We start from the raw sequence: 24,546 nt of genomic DNA, 5'->3' as shown, positions 1-24,546 counted from the left end.
TGGCTTGGCTTCGCAGACGAAGATTTATGGAGCGGTAATGTCCACGTCAGCTGCAGGCTCGTTTGTGGCTGACAAGTCCGATGCGGGACAGGCAGACACGGTTGCAGGGGAAAATTGATGGGTTGGGGTTGGGTGTTGGGTTTTTCCTCCTTTGCCTTTTGTCAGTGAGGTGGGCTCTGCGGTCTTCTTCAAAAGGAGGTTGCTGCCCGCCGAACTGTGAGGCGCCAAGATGCACGGTTGGAGGCGAGATCAGCCCACTGGCGGTGGTCAATGTGGCAGGCACCAAGAGATTTCTTTAGGCAGTCCTTTTCTTTGGTGCACCTCTGTCACGGTGGCCAGTGGAGAGCTCGCCATAGAACACGATCTCGGGAAGGCGATGGTCCTCCATTCTGGAGACGTGACCCACCCAGCGCAGCTGGATCTTCAGCAGCGTAGACTCGATGCTGTCGACCTCTGTCATCTCGAGTACTTCGACGTTAGGGATGAAAGCGCTCCAATGAATGTTGAGGATGGAGCGGAGACGACGCTGGTGGAAGCGTTCTAGGAGCCGTAGGTTCTGAATGGAACCAACAAGCTGCAGAGTGGAGTCCAATTCAATAATGCCACAGTTTAGATTTAGAATTTGTCATTTGATAAATACGGTTTTAACTAAGGTTACAGCAGTTATAATTTCTTTGACTGGACTGAAGGAGAAGCCTCTTCACGCACATTCCAAGTGAGCCAAAGGTCAAAAATGACAAATAATGCTAAAAATGAGGGGATCCTGTTCGTTCGTCTACAGTGGAAGACGATCAGGGTAGGTCCATCTTGTGGCGAAGGTTAATCACCTCAAATAACCAAACGAACACTATCACAATTCTTCTGAGTATTACAACTGTTGCACTCATTATATAGTTGCATCAAGTAGGATTACTTTTGCTAGCTCCTCAGTCCAAAACGTGACAGAATTGGTTGCAATACAAAGTCATGGATTTTCTACATTTTTGCTTCCTTTCCAACACATCACTTGACACTTTACTATGGCGAGGCTCACAGGAACAAGATGAGAACAATAGAATTGGAAGCCCAGCTTAATGGAAAAAAGCTGCAAAAGATTTGAATGCTTATTACGGCAAGGCCTCATTTACACACTGTCTGCCTGCTGTGACAAAGTTCACAGCAGTTTATTAGAGGCAGCAGGTTGGCAGCTCTTTCATGAAGCTGACTGGAATTAGAGAGAGTGTTGAGGGGCGCAACATCATGTCAAGATTCTGATAGATTAAGCGTATCAGTCCAAGTTAGTAGTCAAAGTGCTTTCACACTGAGATCCCAAGTAAGCTGACACATCAACGACCTGTGTTTAAAGTCGGGTCGGATCGTAGAAAAGCTGGGTCAGTGTGACCTTTTACACAGCAACCCGGAATCCTGGCGCCAAAGGAGACGGGATCCGCAGCATTACAGTGTTGGCGTCCTGGGAAGGCGGGTAAACCTTTTCCATTGAGTTGATGCGAAACGTGTTTGCTCTGATATTACCTACCTTGGCTGGTAAGTACTGGGATGAAAATGACTCCCCATCCCAGTTTCAATGCCTACAAACAGGTAAGTGGAATGGTAAAAAGGCTTTCAGGGGCAGTGTGAAAGCATCTGTAACGGATTCCAAAATAATAACAAAGTGCGTTATTTTCCATTTGAGATTCTGCTCCCTGCTCAGGAATGTGCAAATACTGGAAAAATAAATTCACATACAGAAAAGAAACTTGAACAAGGCACCTGAAGGCTGTTAATGATTTATGAAGTCCAAGCCTAATGGCAACAGCTACAACGATGGCAGAAATGTGAAAGGTACAAAAACCATACTCTCCAAGTACCTTTGTTCAAGTCAGCCCTGGCAAATTTCTCCAGAGGTGTGGTGGAAAGTTGGCTGACAGGCTGCCTCATGGTCTGTTATGGAGATACCAATACCTCCGAACATAAAGCCCTCTAAAAAGTAGTGGACACAAATCAGGGCATCACAGGCAAAACTATCCCCATCAACGACAATATCTACAGGGAATGCTGCCATCAGAGAGCAGCAGCAATCATCAAAGACCAACACCACCCAGCCCACGCTCTGTTCTCGCTGCTGCCATCAGGAAAGAGGTACAGATGCCACAAGACTCGCACCCCCAGGTTCAGGAACAGCTGCTCCCCCTCCACCATCAGACCCCTCAACAACAAACTCAATCAGGGACTCATTTAAGGACTCGCACTTGTACACTTTATTGATTTTTTTTCCCCTCTGTGTTGCACAGTTTGTTTACATTTGTATGTTGAGTAGCTTTTTTGCTCTACAAATAAATGGTAATTCAGCCTTGCCCGTAGGGAAAAGAATCTCAGGGTTGTATGAGATGTCATTATGTACAGGTACTTCCATGACTTACAACCGTAATTTGGACTGAAGGATTGGCCGTATCTCAGAATTGACACATCAGATTTGCGTGCATTTGTTTAAAAAAAAAGAAAAAATATAAAATTTGCATGGTTTCTGTTGTATTTGACATGTAAGAGTCAAAATGTGCGTACTTACCTTGTTAGTCGGCGTCCTGGGGTCCATAGGCTGGGCGCCCTGACGATATTGACTCTCGCTCACGCGCCAATGGAGTTCCAATACTTGAACCCACCGTGCATGCGCCAACCAAAGACTTGCGTATGGACCCAGGAATCATGATGGCTGTGCCCACCCTATGGATTCTGGAATGCCAACTAACAAGGTATGTTTGCACATTTTGGCTCTTACAGGCCCTGCATTCCTATCATAGTTTGTCAAATACCACATAAACCGTGTAAATTTTATATTTTTTTCTTTTTTTAAAAAAACAAATTTTCAGTCATATGTGCAAGTCGTATGGGTCACAAGTCGGGGAGTACCTGTACTCTGACAATAAATCTGAAATCTTTTACACACGAGAGTTTATCAACAGAACAAAATTTACTGTGAGCTTGATCCACTTCACTTTAAGATTATTTAGAATTAAGCTGCATCTAAACAGTTTATCCATACGATAAAGGGGATGTTAGTCTCTGCCTGGGAAATTTTTATGTGATTTAAAACAAATGATAGAAATACTCAGCAGGTATTATGAAAGACAAGGGCAAATGTTTCAACGTCCATCAAAGTTAAACAAGGAAATCTGCAAATGCTGATGTTGAGTGCTCGAAAAACTCAGCAGTTCACCGGTTCTCCAGCACACGTGTGTATTGCACTCAAATTGTTACCAGCTGAGTAGCACCAGCGCATGTATGGTCTTTCATTAAATATGCATCTTCAGGTTACCCAACCAACTGTGGCTAAATCAGGATCAATCATGGATGGACGAGAAAACTTTGCAAGATCGAGATGGACATTTCCAGACTAAAACTGCACGGAATGAGTAACCCTTCCCTTGATCTTATAAGAAGCAATAAAGGCTAAGAAGGATCTTCAAGGAACAATAAAATCTCTATTTAAATAGTAAGTGTCTCACAGCTATTGTCTTGCAAAGCTCCGCCAGCCTGATTCAAACTCACAATTCTTTAAGGCTTTTCACCACCTTTGCAGCTCAAGTCAATCTGTTTTCTTAATCTTGGATTGAACCAACAGAGACAACATTGACTTGAATGTGATAATTAACTATAATCTATCTGGTGTAATTATGAACATTACAGAAAGGAAACAGACTGCCACATTTTGACAGTGCGATAATATTAAAGAGCAGTGTGTGAAGACTATTATCAGCCTTACAAGATCCTCCCCTATTTTGGAAGCCACCGGGCAGCTTTACTTGCACAGACTTGCAGTCTTGTCTTACCTTTTGATGGTCTGGGTTATTGAGGTCTGCCTCTGGAACGTTGGTCGCCTTTGTTCATTTGGTGGAGATGGTACCCTTGTGCTTTCCGGTGGCATGCTGACACTCCGTATATATCGCTGGTGCCTTAAAGGCTGAGAACAGAATGAAAAGGGTTACGTTCACCAAACCTGATCACATGCTCTCACTTGTCACTTTTACCTCCTAGAATCGAGTTGTTACAGGACAAAATCCCGGGGCTCCGCATCGTTCCACAGAAGAGCTCAAGCACCAGCACCTGCTTCTGAAACTCCAAGGGAAATCCGGGAAATTACAAACCCAAAAAGTTCTACAACCTTCCAAACTGTAGCGAAGCACATTCGATAGTTTGAAAGCCTTCTCTCGGAACTAGCAAGGAGACAAAAACAGCTTCTCGAGCTGCAAGGAGGGCCAGAGGACTGTAAGATATAGGACCAGAAAAGGGTTATTCAGCCCATCGAGTCTGCCCTCCCATTTAATCATGAGTTGATCCATTTTCCCACTTAGCCCACTGCTCAGACTTCAACCCATAACCTTTGATGTCCTGGCAAATCAAAAACCTATCAATCTCTATCTTAAATACACTCAACGACCTGGCCTCCACAGTGGACTGTGGCAACATACTCCACAGATATGGTAAACCATGGTGACTCTGGGGGTAAAATGTAAACAAGATTACCTGGCCAGTAAGTGAATGGGAGCAGGTAAAGAATAAGAACAGAGACAAAAGAATGAAAAAATGGCAGGATGCAGAACAGGAAGACTGTTCTGGGAGGTAAAGGCTGGGTATCTCCTCTCCTCCAAGTGACCTCTGTGTCCAGTCTGGGATCTCACTCTCCAGCTGCTACCATTAACCAGGATACCTTTTTTCCATCATATTCCAGGGTCCACCATGTCTTTACACCAGCAAAGATGTCCCCCTCCCTACAGATTAAACTTTTGTCTCCTCCCAATTCCGATGAAAGGTTTTCAATCTGAAACGCTAACTTTTTCTCTTCACGCTGACCTGCTGAACATTTCCAGCATCTGGAAATCTTCCTATTTTCTCTTTCAATTTCACCGGTTCTTGGCTCATTATTTGATACCACAAGTTTACAGCCCATTTTTTTTTTCTCTGTTGGATCACACAACTTGCATAGTGAAGGAATAGGGCCTTTGGTCCACAAAGTCTCTGCTGAACGTGTTGCCATTTGCCTGCACCTGATCTTTCTATCTCCACCCCCTGCCTCGTTTTATCTCGCTATCATGTCGTTTTATCTCGCTAGCTCTACCACCTCTCCTGCCATGGGTTCCGAGCACCTAGCACGGAGGGTTAAAAAAATGCCTCTCAAACCTTCTTTGAACTTTTATTCTCTCACTTTAAATCTAATAGCAATTACAAAAACAGCTTCGAGTTACTTGCAAATTGAAAAACCGTGTTTCAAAAACTTTTACTGAGTTCCAGCTTACGAAACCCTACCCCAAAAAGGCTGGGGAAAAAAAAAGCTGTGACTGACTCTGGTGGTTGGATGATGCATTGCCTTCCCTTTTCCCCTCTGAATCTCAGCTGACCAGTCTCATCACGCTCTGTCACAAGACACCAGGAAGTGCCATTCCTTCATTCTCAGACAAGACTGGCACCTGTTGGTGAAGAATTCCTTTGTTGGGGTTATGGGTGCAACGCTCAGACAAGATGAAATGCTCAACCCCAGGCTGTTGCTCCCACCCAGGTTTAAAATTAGTTTTGAGGAGGAACAGGAGCCACTGCCAAGTATTTTTGGAATTGTTTCCACTTCTGCTCCTGTGGGCTCATGAGGAAATTAAAGTATCTTTTGGAAAGAAAAAGTAAGGCGTCCTCTGGCTGCTGTTTCTAGCCAGTTTGAAGGGTGGAGGAACTGTAACAGCAATAACTCCAGCAGTCCTCGAGCTAGCAATTTTACACCAGATTTGGGACAGGAGAGGAGTAGCAGGAGGAAGAAGACAAAATCCTTTAAATTCTTCTTTTTCAGGATGTGGGAGTATTGGCACCCACTGCCCATCCAACCAGGGCCCCAGAGTTTTGCATGCACCTTCAGGAGTTAAATTTCTCGGAGTCAGAGGAGGAGGGATTAGGGCAACAGAAAGCCGGTCAAAGTTCGGTTTTAAAGAAGACATGAAATAAACTGTAATAGATATTTATGGAAGATATTTCCAAGCTCGGAGCTCAGAGAAACAAAAGGCCAACACTGGGAGTAGGGGATGAGTCCAAGGACAAAAGAGTTCGTTCGGGTGGGAGGCATGTTGGTGATGGTGGTGTTTGATAGAGGCATCAAATAGTACAGCACAGAAGGCCATTCAACCCACTGAGATTCTATAATAGAAACAAAGAATCAAACAGCACTGGCGAGATTCTGGAGTCTCTGAAGTTTACATTAGGGTGGTGGTAATTAACAATTGCAAATGGATGATAAATTTGCTATTACCCTGGGGGAAATGGTTCTGCCGAGACCAACTTTAAAAGGGCCAGGAACATTTCTATTCTCTCTGAATTTTGGCCAGGCTGTTCAACATGGACAGAAGACATAAAAGAGCACTCACATCTCTCCAAACCATCACAATATCTGCATCAGTTAAAAATTTAAGATGCTGCATGAGGTAACTTCTTTTCACGATACAACTGATTGCTTAGACACATTCTTATGGTTCAAAGAGAAAACTGAAAGTTGTGCGAGGACTTATAATAACCTGGATGGCAAGGATATTAAAGCTAATTTTCAATCAAAACCTGATCAGTTCAAATCATACCAAATGAACTCTCTGAAGTGACCTGCATTATTAAGGTTTTAAAGAGGACAATAATTTTTACAGTCAACGAAAAGTCTTACAATTGGAAGGTTCCTTCGAGATTGTACTCTGAAGTTCAAGACTGAAGATGCCGATATGTTTGGTCTGAATACTAAGACACAACAGTATTAGCAGCAGACAAGGTCAGAGATGGCTGGAACCCAGCAATTCCAGCCTCTGAGTTGTACGGCAACATTTCTTTAGGCTTTCAGAGTAAAGGCACAGTTTCTTCTTGTCAAGCTATTCAACATCGAGCCCTCCAGTTGAGGACGTGTAACCTGCCATCATATGCTGCCCTTTCTGCTTGCTGATTTCCATAAGCTTTTCTTTTTTTTAAAAAATGATTGAAACAGCGCAGTAAAGGCCCCCTCCCCCCCACCACCCCCACCAGCCCGTAAAACCTGTACAGACCAATTACACTACATTAATCGAGCAACCCCTTATGCTTTTGGAAGGAGGAGTTCCAGCTACCTATCATGTGAAGAATCTCCAGATATTCCCAATGCATGAAAAAGTACATTCCCTGATGTCAGCAGTGCTGGTAGCTGCAGCTGAAGACCCCATGTTGGACTCAACTTGCCCCTCTGCTGATCCCCACACCCAAATCCAATTCCACATTCAACTGTAACCCCAGGTCCATTGTTGTGGTGACTGCGACTGGTCTGGTACTGGTGGGCTCAGCTACGTTTACCCTTGAATAGTGGAAGCTAGTATTAATGGGCAACAGTGGACAGAGGTGGGCACAGGCCTTTTACCTACAACCATGGGCACAGACCGGATGCTGCATAATGGAGGCTAGACCATCAGATGCGGTTAAGGTGGTAGTAGACACATTTATGAAAGATCGGGTTGTTGAGGCTTCCGGTGATTTATCGTGGGGGAGGAGTTGAGGCCTGGGGCTGATCAACAATGACCATAAGGGGGTTTAAGGGGCCCGGTGGTTTTCCCCATGTGTCTGTTTTCTTGTGATCTTCGACAATGCAGATGGGCATGTGGTAGATCGAAATGAGTATGGGTGACAAGCAATAACAAAGACTATGGTATTTGTGTCTTAAAATATGACTAAAGAAAACAGTAACTGCTGAAGTAGGGTAAAATAAAATGTCTTCCGCATGAGGGGCAATCAAATATGGTTTGGATTGCACGTATAAACCTGCAAAAATATTGTGCACATGGATTCCGGTAGAAAAATACATTTAAAAATAAAATGAGGAGCATTGGATTTGTGTTTGTAAACTGCAATCAGGAGATGGAAAGAACAAAGTCCTTCCTTAGTAATACCTGGTTCAAATTGAAATCTTGTGAAGTAGACAGTAAAGGGGACCACAGGTGAGAATATTCTAGCACCAAACCTTGATGTTTTGCACGAGTCAGTGGTAGAAATTGGTCTTTTATGACAGACCAAACACTCATTCATAGCTAAAATTCCACAGATTCTTCTCATTCACCTCCCTCAAGGCTGTATCGGGGATGCAGTCAATCTTCTAAAGCTGCACCCCACAGGGTTCACATTTTAGAGGAGAATGAATAAGTATATGAGAGATAAAAGTAAAAACACTACTGGAGAAATGCAGCAGGTCAGGGTACAGTATAGAGGGGGGTGGGCCATAGGCTCATAGGTGGATAAGGGAGGGCGCAGCAACAAGCAGGGGGACGAGAGGTGGTTCTGTGAATGGAGAGGGTAGGGGGTGGAGAGCTGGAGGAAAGAGGACAAAAGGAATGGGAAGGGAGGGAGAGTAGGCAAGCAGAAACTGGAGAAGTCGATGTTAACGTCATCCAGTTGGAGAGTGCTCAGAAGGAAAATTAAGTGTTGCTCCACCATTTTGATCAGGTGCCTGCCGACATGTTTCTATACCTTGATGAAAGGTTTAAGCCCAAAACATTGGTTATGTATCTTAATCTTTGCTCTATAAAGTACATCATTTCACCTGCTGAGTTTCTCCAGCTTTGTGTTTTTAATTCAACCATGGTGTCTGCACTTTCATGTTTTACTCCATGTACGTGAGAGATGGTGAAAAATGCAACCCTTGACAAGGGCCCGTTGGGTCAAGTGACTGGTTTCTGTGCCAGGTAAAACAATCTCATTTCCATTTTCTGTTCCATTTGTGTTGAGATTGCTTTACCATGCCAAGGTTTGCATTTTCCATCAGGTTTCTTCTGCCCTCTGTCTCTAATGTACTTATTCAGTTTTCACCTAAAATACATCTGAGCTACTCACCAACTATACTACACAGTTAAAAAGTTACACGTGGGGCAAGGATGTCCATCCTCTAGCTGTTCATGATGTTATATAGTCAGGATAACGTGAACTACAGTAAAATCTCATTAGAACGCGGTAGTTGGGGTCCAAGATTTAATTCTGTGTTACAGCCGAGTCGCGGAACAGATGCATATATGTCAGAGTGCAGGGTGGCCGTCAGGCCAGGGGTGGCTGGCTGGCAGGGGATGTCGGGGCTGGGGCGGTCGGCGCAAGACATCGAGGCCGGGGCAGTGGGGAGGGGCGCTGTCAGGTGCGGGGAGTTGGGTCACTAGCTGATTGTCATCAGCCCGCCCCTTAGCACTTTGGAGTCCACAGACACCCGCACTATAAGCGATTCTGCGGATTGACGAATCATTTTCTAACGAGGTTTCACTGTATTTTGTAACCATGTAAGAATACACCCTTCTCAGTGTAGTAACTGTAGTGTACCACTGTATATGAGTGTGTGGGAACAGTTTCCTGGGATGGTGAAGGCATCAGTAAGTAAAGTCTCTTCTGTTATTTAAATCTTGGATCTCTCAGTTATTTAAGAACCCTAGAGACATAACAAATACCAGATAATACCAGGTGTTAACAAAACCTCGAAGGTCAATCAGGTAAGCGTTCTTTCCTGAAGCAATAATCCCAAGCTTCTCCCTCTTAGCCTTGATATCACCACCTTAATTAATATTTTAGAAACTCTATCCACAGCCTTACAATCGTCTGTAATCCTTGTAACTGTCATGCAAACCAATAGACAAAACTGTTCAGAAATTCTGCCCAAGAAACTGCTATGTTTCATTGGAGATTTTTTTTAAATGATCTTGTTGACATCTGTTGCCACCAGGGATGTCAACAAAATCCAAGCGCTGCATATTTAAATGGAGAACTAGTTGGCCTACATCATCACATCAGCATAGGATTTCCATTTTCCAAGCCTGGCTGCAAGCAGTACGATTCAGTCATCTTGGAGTCACCCAACAAAGACTAAGGCCCAGGATTTTGCTGGAGGTCAAAACGACTTGCCATTCTCCCACAGTTCTGATCTGAGTGAAACTCGCATCAGAACAATTATCCAGAGAACTTGAAAGTGATCTCAGCTGCTGACTTCAATGGTCCCTGAGTCTTTCTTTAAAAAGAATGTCTTTAGCGGTGGGCGGCATGGTGAGCGTAGTGGTAAGAAGTTCGGTTAGTACAATAGCGGGTGCAACTCTTTTACAGCGCCAGCGACCTGGGTTCGAACTTGGCATTGTCTGTTCTCCTCAAATCTGCATGGATTTTCTCCGGGTGCTCTGGTTTTCTATCATCCTTCAAAAAAGTACCAGGTTAATAGGTGTATTTGCAGGGCACAGGCTCATGAGCTAGAAGAGGCTGTTGCTGTGCCGTACATCTAAACAAAAAAGAAAACCCTCTGATAATATACATCAAAGGAATGCAAAATAACTTCATACCGGCAAAGGTGGCTCCTCAACATACGGCTGATTAGCAGGAATTTCTAGCTTGAGCCAAGGTGGTTTTTTCCTCTGTAAGCTGCTCGAGCTATCACGACGCTCGTCAGACATCTTTGTAGTTCAGGGCTAAGATCTGTTGGAGTAAAAGGAAGTTCTGTTCAGATTTCGGAATCTCAGACTTTAGCATGGACCAAAACAAAAGTTCCAACATGCACAGCAATAAAATCCATTTATTTCCCACCACTCCCCCCACCCCCCGCCACCCCCCCGATGTTGATATGCACACAAGGTTTCACCAAGGGCTTTTCTACTCTTCTCAAACACTTTGCATTTCACTGCCAGCTTTGTTCCCTGCTCCATAAAGGGATAGCTTCATGCAGGGGCTTTCCAATGAGGAAAGACCACGAGAAACCCAAAGGTGAACCTGCAATCTCAAGCCGCTTTCAGGTGCTCGTACGCAGATAGCGCGCTGGCAGACGGCTGGGGGAGTGCAGCTGGGACGTTCAGGTGGCTATGGAGAAGACGCCTTTCTGTCGCTTGAATGTGCCGGCTGAAGGAGAGCCACGTCCGAGCAAACACCGGCTCCTGTGGACTGTGGCCGTAGTCCCACTGCTGCTCTCAGGTGCAACAGGGGATTCTCCGAGCCGGAGAATATACCTACAGGAGGAGGGTTAGTTAAGTGCTCCTCCCGACCGAGTTCTCCATTTTCAGGTGGCCTCCCGACAACCTCACTGGGGTAGAATAGGCGGCTTTATAGTCGGGTATTTTGGCCACCTGAAAGTGGCTTCACATTGCAGTAGATTTGCCAATCATCTCCTCTTCGACACACTGCAGGCACCATACAACTCTACTCTGTAATGTCAGGAAAGAACTCATTTAGCGATTTCATATTCTAGTTCGCTGCAAATTGCTCATTTTTAGTGTAATCCTAAACTAATCAATAATTTATTTTTTAATTAATTGAAGTTAAGCTGTACAGAAGCTTTTTTTGGTGTGAAACAAAATCAAGTTATCAGCAATTAGAGTTAAATGACAAACGCAAGAGCCTTGTCACATGCCTTCTTCAGTTTATTTCACCAAATTAAATCCAAATATATGCAGAAATACCTTTAAATTTAATGCAGGAACCTATCCGGTGTCACACAAGGTCACTGCAAATTAATTCAAAATTATTTTATCTTCATGTAATAAAGAAGATGCAATAGTACACAAAATTGCATTTAGTCTGCTGTAAGGAGACAAAAATTCACCAACAGCAGAAACTGAGTGAAACACGCAAGACTCCAGATGCTGTGATTGTAGTAAAAACAAACGATAAATACTGGAGGAACTCATCCAGTCCCGGCAGAAATTACCCCTTACAGTCAGAGAAAGACAAGTAGCCTCTGCAGCCACACAGTCCAAACCACGAGCTCCAAATGGAAACCTCCGACACAATCAGGAAGCCTTCTGTGCCTGAGGCTGCTCGGGAGCCCTACCCACCCTCAGCACACACTCGCATCCCGATTCCGATTACCGATACCCCTTCATTCAGTCTCCAGCCAGTCTCCAACAGTTTGCAGCCTGGTCCGAGTCCTTTGACTGCAAGTTGCCAGCAGCACACAGCCTGCATGCTTTCCTCGCCTCGAGCTGCCAACGTCCCACCACCTGCATGTTCTTCAGCCGTAGAGGCCCTTACTGCTCCGCTGCTGTGGTCACTGTCCTCTGCTTCTTCAATGGGAAGTGGTCTCCCCTTTTTAATTTAAAATTTAAGTTATTTTTAAAAAAAATTTGGACATACACTACAGTAACAGTCCATTTCGGGCCACAAGTCTGTGCCTCCCAATTTACAGTCCATTAACCTATACTCCCGGTACTTTTTGAACCATGGGAGGAAAACTGGAGCCTCTGGGGAAAACCCACACAGACACGGGGAGAACAAACAAACTCCTTACAGAGAGCATGGGATTCGAACCCCTGTCTGGTCCCAATTCCTGGCGCTGTAAAGCCATTGCGCTAACTGCTATGCCAACCTCTGCTACCCTGGAATCAGAAACCCCTAGAGGCCGTTGCCTGCATAGGCACTGCCATCTTAGGCCCAGACTCTGCGGTTGCAGTATTTCAGCTCGATTAGCAGGCGGTTTAAAGCCTGCCGCTAGTTAGACTGGATAGTAGGACCTTGCGGAGCAGCCCCGAGTCTCCGTTTCCTGCACTCGCCAGCTCTGCACCAGCAGCAGGGTGGGGGGGGGGGGGGTCGTGGCGGAGAGGAAGAAATTCCCCGAGCCACTTGGATCCCCTTGTAATCTTCACCTGCTGTCAATTAGCTCAACCATTACCCTCCGCTCTGCGCCACTAATGGTAAAGAGTGCACAAAACCCCCTGTCCATCCCAACTCCAGTATACTAAGTAACGCTTGGTGGTTTACTTCGAAAATTAAAGCCGGTCGCATGCCCGATTGGGTCTGTTCTGGCACTGAATATAAACATAGCTGATCTTGGCTTCAAGCTCCACTCAAAATCCCCACTACACATTTTTTTTAAAAACCTCTCTGGATGCTGAATATAATTCAGCCCCATAGCTTGTTGGAGCTGAGATTTCTAGATGATTTCAAAAGATATTGATTAGACTGTGTGGGTGGGCCATTACAAAGACTGGCACTGCCTGATGCATGCATTGACAGATGTCCCAGAGAACTGCATCTCTCTCAGCTGCTCTCTATATCATCATTTGGCTGCCCAGCTCTCTTTCGGCCAGAGATTTTTCGGTCCAAGCCAACTTTATAGTGGTTACTGGTTCTTCGTGCCAAGTTCCCAGCACAGAAGCGCAGTCCAAGTGGATGCTTTGTTTTGGAAACTACAGTAGGATAACGTGCCTGTAATGCTCTGCCTCCAGGGTCAAGAGCACAGCAACAAATTAGCATTCAGAGTGGTACTGCTCTATTGGGATACCAATCCTTTTCTTTATAGGTCTAATCTTCATTATGAGCTGACAACATGTTTAGATTATTAATAACCCGATGGATGGAGTGTCCGTAAAAAAATTTCTTCCTTCAATGCATTCCCATGACTCAGGAGTGGAAAAACTAACAGATTATGGAGGAAGGTTGGTGATAGGAAGGGATGACCAGTGGGAAATACTCTATCTAAATATCGTAATACTCCAATATTGGGGGTGGGGAAAATCGAAAGAAATGTTACTTCTTCATGGGACAGAATTTTACAATAGGAAAACTACATCTTCATTGTCATTTCAATCCACTCCTGTACACTCCTCCTGTCCACTTTTGGTGTTAGTATAAAGCAAGCCTTGTTTTTTCCAGCCTACTTTGCATTTTTATAACTGCCACAACCTATTTTCACCATCCACCACCCCTCCGAGTGTAGTATTACTTCTCCATTCATTCAGCAAGAAACTATTTTTATACAGTTCTTCTCTTCTGACCATTCAGAAATGTGGATTGGAGTCACGCACAATACACTGGTTAAAGCCAGCCCACCAGTCATTGGAAACAGATCTACTACATTTGGTTATAAATTTCAATTTTCCACATGTTTGATGGTGCTTTTACTAAATGCCATGTTTATACTCATTGGAAGGCCAAGAGTGTAGAAAACAGAAGCCTGGGAAGGGGAGTGGGAATTAAGTGGAAAGAGTTAACCCTTTGAGTGCGACAAGCTGAATCTCTGCATTCTGCAAATATTGGAGACCAAGCCCCAAGAATTCCACCACCGATTGGACGATTCACTTGCACAGACTCCAACAAAACTGGGAGCAGTGCAAGAGGAGGAAAATAACACTTGTCAATTACTCTCTCCAATTCTACCAACTTCCCATTCAGCCTACATCTTTGAGTAGGTGACCTTCAAGGAGGGGAAGGAGTTACTAGGGGCCATCTTCAAGCCCACAGATTGGGTCCAGAACTGCAATTTTGGTACACACCTGAGCAAGAGTAGCAACGTGGGTTCCCCGGGCTCTTCCTCATCCCATTCATAAGAAATAGAAGCAGCAACAGGCCATCCGGCCTGTCGGGCCTGCTCCACCATTCAATGAGATCATGGCTGATGCGATGATAGGCTCATCTCCACCCACCTGCCTTTTCCCTGGTGAACTTCCTCTGCACCGCTTCTCCCTGTTTTCACTCTCACCAAATGTTGGGGACCATTCCTGTTGTCAAAATCTTCCTCTTGACATGAAGTCTTAAACTTTAAATTCGGACAATTTCGATTCCGAGAAAGAATACATCAAACCAGGCTCTAAATTTAAACATACAGCACGGTAATGAACCATTTCAGTCCATGGGTCCATGCCACCCAATTAACCTACATTTCGAACGGTGGGAGGAAACTGGAGCCCCCGGGGAAAATCCAAACTCCTTATAGGCAGTGCAGGATTCGAAACCATGTCCCGATTGCTGGCGCTATAAAAGCGTTGCGCTAACTGCTACACCAACCATGCTGCCCTGGCTCTCTGAGGCTTGTCCCAACCTGACCAGATTCTCTCCTCCAAACATCCTAGCTTCAGCTCATGAAATACAACTGATGCCTGTAAACCTCTTAAAATGTTGAGTTACAGAACACGCTTTTTCAATGGAAATATCTTGCACTATTTCTGGCCTTAATGTGGATGCACTCTTACACCAATTCCCACAACTACCTCGACTACACTTGTGCACACCCACTCCTCTGCAAGGATTCAATTTCCTTCTTGCAATTTCTCCATCGCTGCAGCATCTGTTCCCAAGTCTTCCAGTCCATATCATCTGAAATGTCTGCCTTCCTCCACAAATGAAGGCTTCCTCTCCAGCAACATCAACTCAGCCCTTACCCACATATCCTCCATTTCTCGCTCATCTACCCTGGCCCTCTCTGCCCCCCAGACATAGCAGACACAGGATGCCCCTCATCTTTACCAACCACCCCACTCCGCCACCTTCAACAGGATTCCATCACATTTTCCCCTCTCTGCCTTCTGAAGGGACCACTCCCTCCATGACTCCCTCATGCACTCTATTCGTTCCCCCTCCCTGACACCTTTCCGAGGCCTCAGGAAGTACCACACTATGGCCACACCTCCTCCCTCACCACAGTTCAGGGCCCCAAACAGGCCTTTGAAGTGAAACAACACTTCACTTGTATATCCACATGACTAATTTACTGTATCTGGTGCTCCCTTTGTGGTCTTCTCTACATTGGAGATACTCCCAGTGCAGACTGGGAGTTCACTTCGCTGAGCATTTTCACTCTGTCCGCACCAATGACAGGGACCTCCCAGTGGCCAACCATTTCAATTTTACACTCCACTCCTATTCTCACCTGTCCGTCCAGGGCCTCATGTACTATCCCATCAAGACCACACGTAAATTGGAGGAACAACACTACATTTTCCAACTGGGCACTCTCCAGCCAGATGGCATTAACATCAACTTCTCCGGTTTCTGCTAATCTGCTCTCCACTCTCTCTCCCTTCCCTTTCCCTTGGCTCATTTCCTTTAGCTCTCCACCCCATTCCCTCTCTATTCATCGAGCCATCCCTCCCTCCCCTGCTTGCTGTTATGCCTACCCTCCCACCTCCTGCCTTTGGGACCATAATCCTCCTCATCATTTTGTTCAGGCGCCTGCCATCACTTTTCCAAACCTCGACGAAGGGTTCAAGCCTTAAACAATGGTTATATACCTTTTATCTTTGCTCTAAAGTACACTGTTTGACCTGCTGAGTTTCTCCAGCAGTGTTTTTATTTTAATCCACATGCTCTTGGTTATTAGTACAATACCAGTTTTTGTTCAACGTTTATCTATCACCACCACAGAGTCTGCAGACCTCCATGTTCTACTTCTTGATTTACTATTTGCTGAACAGAGAATGGAAGTTCCAGATATTTTGACTGATTCTTGTCTGTACAGCAATATTGAAGGTTCGGTCTTAGTCTGAAAATTCCCAACTCCCGCAAAACCATATTGCTCACTAAGTAAAATCAAGTGCAAAGGCAACAACCTGACACATTCATCCACTTACTTCATGAGGTGGCCTACAAGTACATCAATGTTTACACAAGGTCCTGGCATCACAGAAGGCGCAAGCTTCACTAATTGGCAGGTTCCCTAGCGGATGACTGAAGTTCACGAAATACAACTTGTTCCTGGAACATGAACAGAGATGACAGTGGGTCGAGGGTGTCAGCCCAACAGTTAGTGGGTTTCAGCTTCATTTCACTTCCGCAAAGATTTGTGACTCATACAGTTCTGTCTGATTCAGTTCATTTCAGGAATGATTGAGCAATTTTCACTGATGCATTCAAACCATCATATCTGATCATCGAGCTCCTCTGTGAACATTTTCCTTGTTAGAATGATGCTGATTTAGTTTTTATATTGGAGGCTTGAGGTTTTCAAATGCTAATTTCAAACGTAAATGAAGTTCAAACTCCCACAGTCCTGCATGCTAGCTGTATTTCCAAAACTTTCCACAATTGATTTTATTCAGATATTTTCACATGAGATGAAAAAACTAATGCTGAAACTTCCTGTAGTGAAAAGTCTCAGGAGATTATAAATTCTCGGCCCTTGAAGTGACCTCAGGGCAAGTCTTCTGCCTAACAAATTGTAAACTTAAAAGCTAACTTTATTTTAAACCATAAACATTTACAATATGTATTTTTAAAACTTAAATTTAGAGGTAACAGGTCCTTCCAGCCTATGCTGTCCAAATACACCAATTAACCTACAAAGCCATATATTTTTATTTGAAGGGAGGAAATTGGAGCAGCCAGAGGACAGCCACGTGGTAAAGACAAAAACGTACAAATTCTTTACGGACAGGACCAGATTCGAACCCAGGTCAAGTTTAAGCTTATTATCATCTGATTGTCCAGGTACAACCCAATGAAACAGTCTTCTCGCATCCTAGGTGCAAAAATGTGTTACAGACATCCAGACAAATTATACGTATATACATAGAGCAAACTAAATAAATATTGTTTAATAAATAGTAACGTCTCTGAGGGTTTGTATGACCAGTTCATTCAGCAGTTCCACTGCCCGTGGGAAGAAGCTGTTTCTCAGCCTGGTGGTTCTTGATACCCCTGCGTCTCTTTCCTGAAGGTAGTAGCTGAAAGATGCTGTATGTGGGGTGTTTGGGGTCCTCAATGATTTTGTGAGCTCTCTTAAAACAACAATCCCGGTAGATCACATCAGTGATTTGGGCGTGGTGGCGGGGGAGTGCAGGAGAAGGAGACCCAAGCGATCCTCTCTGCTGCTCTTGCGACCCTGTGGATTGGCTCCCAATCCAAAGCACTACAGCAATCATGTCATGCTGTGATGCAGTCTGCTCTTGATGGAGCTCCTGTAGGATGGTGGCCGGAAGCCTCGCCCGCCTCACTCTCCACAGGAAACTCAGTCACTGTTTGCCTTCCTGGCAGGGTTTCCAGATTTGGCACCAAATGGTGGAAATTTGACGCTTTTTTGAATTGGTTTGGCTGCCATTTGGCGTTTTTCGAAGATTGGTTCTGCTGGTGCTTTTTACAAATGTTTTAAATTTAATTTTTTTTTAAATCTGGTGCCAAACCTTGCAACCCTACTTCCTAACCAGTGAGCGGACATTGTGTGGCCAGGATAGGCCACATCTTAAGTGGACTCCGGGGTACACTCTCTCCACTGTTGAGCTATTAATGTGTAGTGGAGAGTAGTCATCTCTGGTCCTCCTGAAGTCCACAATCGTCTCCTCTGTCTTGTCCACGTTGAGACTCTGGTTGTTATTCTCACACCATATAATCAGATCTTCCACCTCTTCTCTGTAGAGTGACTCAACATTGTTGCTGTTGAGGCCAACTGCCGTCATATCATCTGCAAACTTGATGACTCCTCTTGGAGCTAGATCTGGCAGTGCAGTCATGGGTCAGTAGCTTGAAGAGGACCGGACTAAGCACACAGCCCTGAGATGCGCTCGAGCCCCCATGATTGTGCTGAATGTTCTCCTGCTGACCCAGACAGAGTGATCTTTTTGTTTGTAAGTCCATAGAAACAGAGTGGGGTGTCGAGTCCCACCGAGGACCGTCAAGCCCCAGCGAGGACTGCTTCTCCACCAGCCTATGAGGAATGATTGTATGAAGTCGATGAACATTAGCTTGGCATATGAGGCGTTGTTCTCCAAGTGAATCAGGGCAGAGTGGAGGTAGAAAGGCTACCATCAAGGTAGCATCATCAGTGGAACAGTTCCTTCTGCAAGAGAAATCAATTGAACAGTTCCATCTGTAGGCCGGCGCTGCCATAGCGTTGCACTAACCATGCTGCGCCCTACGTTATGTGGCTTTCAAAAGGTGACCACGAACAAACTCCAACCGCACCAAAGGCAGGAACAGGAGAAAGCACGGCATACTTCCTCATCTTTTTGCTACCGTTTGGAGCAGCCTCAACTCATTTTGCAAGCTTCCCAGGAAACCAAAAACAACCCATAGTTAGCTGCAATTTTCGATGGCAAAAGCACTGAAATTGGATTTCACCCTTGGTTTGGAGCCCTGGATGGGGACTGTGCTCCTGTTCAAAGTTCAGGTATATTGTCAAGAGTACATACGTGAAATCAACCCTGAGATTCTTTTTTTCCTGTGGGCCAGGCAGAATTTCTACCTCTCAGCAGAGCATAAAAATAACTGTACTGATCATACTGGTGCAAAAGAGAAATGTGAACAAGGCCATGCAAACAAACTGTGCAGTACAGAAAATAAATAAATATTCAATAAGAAAGAAAGTGCGAGTCCTAAACGAGTCCCTGATTGAGTTTGTTGTCGAGGAGTTTGATGGTGGAGGGGAAGCAACTGTCCCTGAACCTCATGGTCGTAGTCTTATGGCACTGAAATCTCTTTCCTGATGGCAGCAGGGAGAGCAGAGCATGCCCTGGGTGGAGTGGAGTGGGAGAGCAGAGTGGGTGGAGTGGAGTGGGAGAGCAGAGTGGGTGGAGTGGAGTGGGAGAGCAGAGTGGGTGGATCCACTCCTGGGTGGAGTGGATCCTTGATAACTGCTGCTGCTCTTTAACAGTTGCGTTCCATGTAGGATTTCTCATTGGTGGGTGTATTTTACCTGGGCTGCATCCACTACCTTTTGCAGGGCTTTCCGCTCAAAGGTATTACTGCCTTGATGCAGCCAGCCAGCGCACTTTTCACTACACATCTGCCACTTGCCAGGTTTCTGCACGTATGGTACGACACCAGAAACCCTGGGAAATGTCTACAGATGTGCGGTGGAAAGTGTGCTGATCGGCTACATCATGGTCTGGTGTGGGGACAGCAATACCCCTGAGCGTAAAGGCCTCCAAAAGGTAGTGGACCCTGCCCAGAACGTCACAGGAAAAACCCTCCCCACTATCGAGAACATCGACAGGGAACACTGCCGCAGCGATCATCAAGAATCCACACCACCCAGGGCATGCTCTGTTCTCGCTGCTGCCATCAGGGAAGAGGTGTAGGTGCCACAAGACTCGCACCACCAGGTTCAGGAACAGCTGCTACCCCTCCACCATCAGACTCCTCAATTAAAAACTCAATCAGGGACTCATTTAAAGGACTCTTACTTAAGCACTTTATTGATTGTTTTCACAGTCAGTTTATTATCTGTTTGCAGTTCCTTATTTGAACTGGTTATGTTTTGATCATTCCTTGGTGGAAGGTTCAAACCAGAAATGTTGGTTATGTACCTTGATCTTTGTGATATAAAGTACACCGATTGACCTGCTGAGTTTTTCCAACATTGTGTTTTTACTTCAAATCATGGTGTTTGCAGACTTTCGCGTTTTACTTCTGTTGAATTTTAAGTTACATTCCTTTGATTCAATGGTAAGTAATGGATGTTGTACTTTACATGTTTGACATCTAGTAGGGAAATGTTAACCACATTATAGAAACAGGAAGTTCCTGATCCAATTTCTCAAAGGACAGAACTTGAATCAGAAGCCGTCTAATAATATGTGGGTAGATCAAGGTTTCTGGGGATGTTTTTATAATAGTGAACATGGGATATAGAACCTGCTCCAACATTATGATCATGGCTCTTCTGATTGTGGTCTCTGCCCCACTTACCCACCTGTTGCCCATTACCTTTAATTTCTCTACTCTTTAAAAACCAAAGTCTCAAATGCATTTAATGAGGTTACCTCGACTGTTTCACTGAGCAGATAATTCCAGGAATTCAATCGAAGCAATTCCTCCTTTTTGGTCTTCAATCTACTCCTTTGAACACTGAGGATGCATCACCTTGTTCCAGTCTCACTGATCAGTAAAAAAGAGCCTCTCTCTTACTATCTTACCTATTTCTCCCATTATTTTATGTTTCTAAATGATCTCCCCACATCCTTCTCAACACAATGTATAGATAATTCATCTCTCTTCCCAAGGTAAATTCCTCCTTCCCAGACTCAACCTGGTAAATCTCCTCTGCACCACTTCCAAAGCCAGTATTTCCTTTCTCAAGCAAGGAGACCAGAACTGCACATGCTGCTTCAGGTGCTGCCACAGCAGTACCCTGTACATTTTCAACAATCCTCCCTACTCTTAAACTCAATCCCTTGGTTACATTCTGCACCTGCAAGTTAACCCGTGGCATCCGATTTCTGGGCAAAGGTCTTGCTGACCAATTCACGGATTTACACAATGCAAGTTCCACAGCACAAATGGAGCAGGACAAATCACTCCAACTTATGTTCCCATTATATACTAGGTTTATCTTTGTCTGATTAGTCATTCTTGTAACTTGTTGCTTCCTGATATCCGTCATCTACATCAACTGTCTGGATGGTAATGTAGTAAACTGAATAAGCAAATTTGCAGATGACACCAAGTAAGGGAAGACTTTCAAAGCTGGCAGGAGGATCTGGACCAGCTGGAGAGAATGGTTGCAAAATAGCATATAGTCCAGCTGCAGGTCTATGGGACAAGGCAGTAAAATAGATTGGCTGAGATCAGATGGGCCTGTTTCTATACTGTAGTATTCTCCGGTTCTACACAATTAAGGTGAGCACGTTAACCTCAGAAGTAAACCTGGCAACTTCAATTCATCATCAAAAGAATGGTTTTAAAAATCAACCATTGTTTAGGTCTGCCAAAATTGCTGGTCACCTTGGAATCATATCCAATCTGCGTTGTCCTCCAACTAGAAACAGATGACCCATGACTCACTGGTTAAACTCTGTCAGCCTCTTCAAATTTTCCTGCTCTTTACATTTTAAAGGAATCATACAAATTTTTGCTGGAAAAAGTTTCAAGTTACCCAGAATCTCTCCCTGGGGCCTGCTGATTTCTCTTCAAATAATAGGCTTCATGTCTGTCCTGAAGGATTAGAACTCCTTGCCAAATATCACCGACAAAGGTCGAGTTAGGCTTAGAGTAGGTGACCCGCACCAACATTCAATATAGGGCAGCCACTTTAATATATTTGCACAGCTGGTGCACAGACTCCACGCTTGACACAGGCATGAAGTGCTTTTGTTCACAGATGGTGCAGGAGTACCCGACATGGGTACTGGTCCTTGTAGAGGGGAGACTCCCATTCACTCAGTGCCCCACCTCACTTTAAAGACAATATCCATCTACTGCTCCCTCTGGGAAGATCCCCTTTTGTGTTGGGAGAGGCATGGACCACCCAATGAAGCCCTTCTATGCCAGCCTCTCTGCAAGACCCATCCACAACAAGTTTTGCATCATACACAAATGAATTATTGTTTGAGTTGAGCAACAGAGAATCTTCATTTTCAAGTTCAAATACAAATTTATCATCATCTGACTACATATTCTTTCTTTGGCTTGGCTTCGCGGATGAAGATTTATGGAGGGGTAAAGTCCACGTCAGCTGCAGGCTCGTTTGTGGCTGACAAGTCCGATGCGGGACAGGCAGACACGGTTGCAAGGGAAAATTGGTTGGTTGGGGTTGGGTGTTGGGTTTTTCCTCCTTTGTCTTTTGTCAGTGAGGTGGGCTCTGCGGTCTTCTTCAAAGGAGGTTGCTGCCCGCCGAACTGTGAGGCGCCAAGATGCACGGTTTGAGGCGAGATCAGCCCACTGGCGGTGGTCAAGGTAGCAGGCACCAAGAGCTTTCTTTAGGCAGTCCTTGTACCTCTTCTTTGGTGCATCTCTGTCTCGGTGGCCAGTGGAGAGCTCGCCATATAACACGATCTTGGGAAGGCGATGGTCCTCCATTCTGGAGACGTGACCTACCCAGCGCAGTTGGATCTTCAGCAGCGTGGATTCGATGCTGTCGGCCTCTGCCATCTCGAGTACTTCGATGTTGGAGATGAAGTCGCTCCAATGAATGTTGAGGATGGAGCGGAGACAACGCTGGTGGAAGCGTTCTAGGAGCCGTAGGTGATGCCGGTAGAGGACCCATAATTCGGAGCCGAACAGGAGTGTGGGTATGACAAGGGCTCTGTATACGCTAATCTTTGTGAGGTTTTTCAGTTGGTTGTTTTTCCAGACTCTTTTGTGTAGTCTTCCAAAGGCGCTATTTGCCTTGGCGAGTCTGTTGTCTATCTGACTACATATACAATATACAATATACATATACATCATTTGACTACATATACAACCAGATGAAATAGCGTTTTCTGGAACACAAGTGCACACACAGACGCACGAATTTCTCACCCAGCACATAATGATCACGTACCGACAGAAAAATACAAAATGAATATGTATAAACATCCTTGAATAATTTACTCAGTTTCTTTTGAGACCCCCATAGTTACAGGATCAATCTCAGCCTGCAAGAAGAAGCTATTTCCCAGGCTGGCAGAACTGATTTTGATGCCTCCTGAACCGCCTTCCCGATGGTAGTGGGTCAAATACACAGTGGAAAGGATGGCCGGGATCCTTAACAATTCTTTAAGCCCTAATTAAACAATGCTCCTGGTCAATGTAGTTACAAGAGGAAAGGAAGACCCCACTAATTTCAGCCATTTTGATATCCCTCTGCTTTGATTACGGGTCTCCTGCTTTGCAGCTACCATACCACACAATGATCCAGACAGTCAGGACACAAACTGCACTCGTATAAACTATTGCCAATTTGCCTTCATTTTTTTTCTAACCATCAGCTGCAAGGTTTAAGGTGATGATTCACCCAGGCAATTTATTATGCGAGGCAGTGATGCACATCTCAAATGAACTGGTATACATTAGCGTAGGAACTGCTTCAGTGATACAAACACATCCACATAAACCTGTAAGCAAGCAGATTTACCACAATCACAGATGATAGACCAGTAACACACCCATGGACACCATGTGGGGAAGTCCTGCTCGATAACTTCCTAACACTGCTGTTCTTTTATAATGAATGAAGAATGCCACTTTGGACAAAGAATCTCTCGTTTTGTTTGCTACTAGGTTTGGGGAATGAGGTGGCAGTGGAGAGAAAAGGAAAGAGTCACTTTGAAATGACAATGGTAATGAACATTTGCTGCACAAATTAATGAACATTTACCACAGCTTTGGATTGGATACAGCTTTAAAATCGTGAAAGCTTAAAAAAAACCTCTGTACACAATAGTAAGATTTAATTTAAACTTCATCTTAAGAATCTGCAAGTCCCTGAAACGTTGAGGGGAACAAGATTTCCAACATAGCAGGAAAATATTGGTAGGAAAGGTATATTGGGTGTGACACATCAATGAACGTCAATTCCTCAACTCACTCAAGGGGTGGACAATTCGTGCTGGATGTTACTCTCCCCGCCCCCCCCCCCCACTCCCTCCGCCTCACTCTCATTTAACTGAAGAGTATTCCAGGGAGAGTGCTGCATGCCAAATTCAGCACATAGGATAGGTAATGGAGGATGGGGGTTGGGGGGGGGGGGTGGGGGACTGTTGGTGAGACATTACAGTGCCAAGGCCTGAAGATTGAAGATATCAACTCAAAGGCATGGAGATTCAAGGCTGTTTGAGATTTGCAGCAGTAGACGCCTTTTTTTTTAATACACTGACAAGCCGTGTTGTTGCCGTATACACGGCCCATCTTTGAATGCTGGCTGGCTTGTTCACAGAACTGAAAAAGCCGGCTCTGTGAGTCAAATATACTCCACCACTGAGACTACATACCTGGGTGGATCAAGACGGGCAAGTGTAGACCCAACCAATCTGCCGGCAATTCTTTCACCTAGCGCTCGAAAGGTCGGATAAAACCCAGCTTTCAAGCTTTGTGAAAGGGGCTAGAGATCGCAGCAGCAGTACTGACTGTTGGGAAACGAAAAGCGATATATTTTCAGTTGTTTCCTTTCCCCCCCCC

At 44.9% G+C, this 24,546-nt stretch overlaps 1 protein-coding gene across 13 annotated transcripts in view; it reads right to left on the bottom strand.

Annotated features, from left to right (window-relative positions):
* LOC138747396 (inactive rhomboid protein 1-like) overlaps positions 1-24,546 on the bottom strand; it is a 297,832-nt gene that overhangs the window by 78,226 nt on the left and 195,060 nt on the right. For 9 of the 13 annotated variants that reach the window (XM_069906559.1, XM_069906556.1, XM_069906554.1 and 6 more), the window contains 4 exons: positions 24,360-24,494; positions 16,305-16,428; positions 10,314-10,446; positions 3,807-3,937 (listed from right to left, as the gene is read on the bottom strand). In XM_069906559.1, coding sequence (XP_069762660.1) covers positions 3,807-3,937; positions 10,314-10,424 — 242 coding nt within the window. In that variant the 5' untranslated portion in view covers positions 10,425-10,446; positions 16,305-16,428; positions 24,360-24,494. The remainder of the gene's footprint in view (positions 1-3,806; positions 3,938-10,313; positions 10,447-16,304; positions 16,429-24,359; positions 24,495-24,546) is intronic. The other 4 variants (XM_069906557.1, XM_069906566.1, XM_069906561.1 and 1 more) reach the window with 3 other exon arrangements.

Source organism: Narcine bancroftii, chromosome 12 (genome assembly GCF_036971445.1).
Source record: "Narcine bancroftii isolate sNarBan1 chromosome 12, sNarBan1.hap1, whole genome shotgun sequence".
NCBI classification, from domain to species: domain Eukaryota; kingdom Metazoa; phylum Chordata; class Chondrichthyes; order Torpediniformes; family Narcinidae; genus Narcine; species Narcine bancroftii.
Note: the sequence above shows the minus strand (reverse complement) of the source record. Positions and strands in the feature narration are given on the sequence as shown.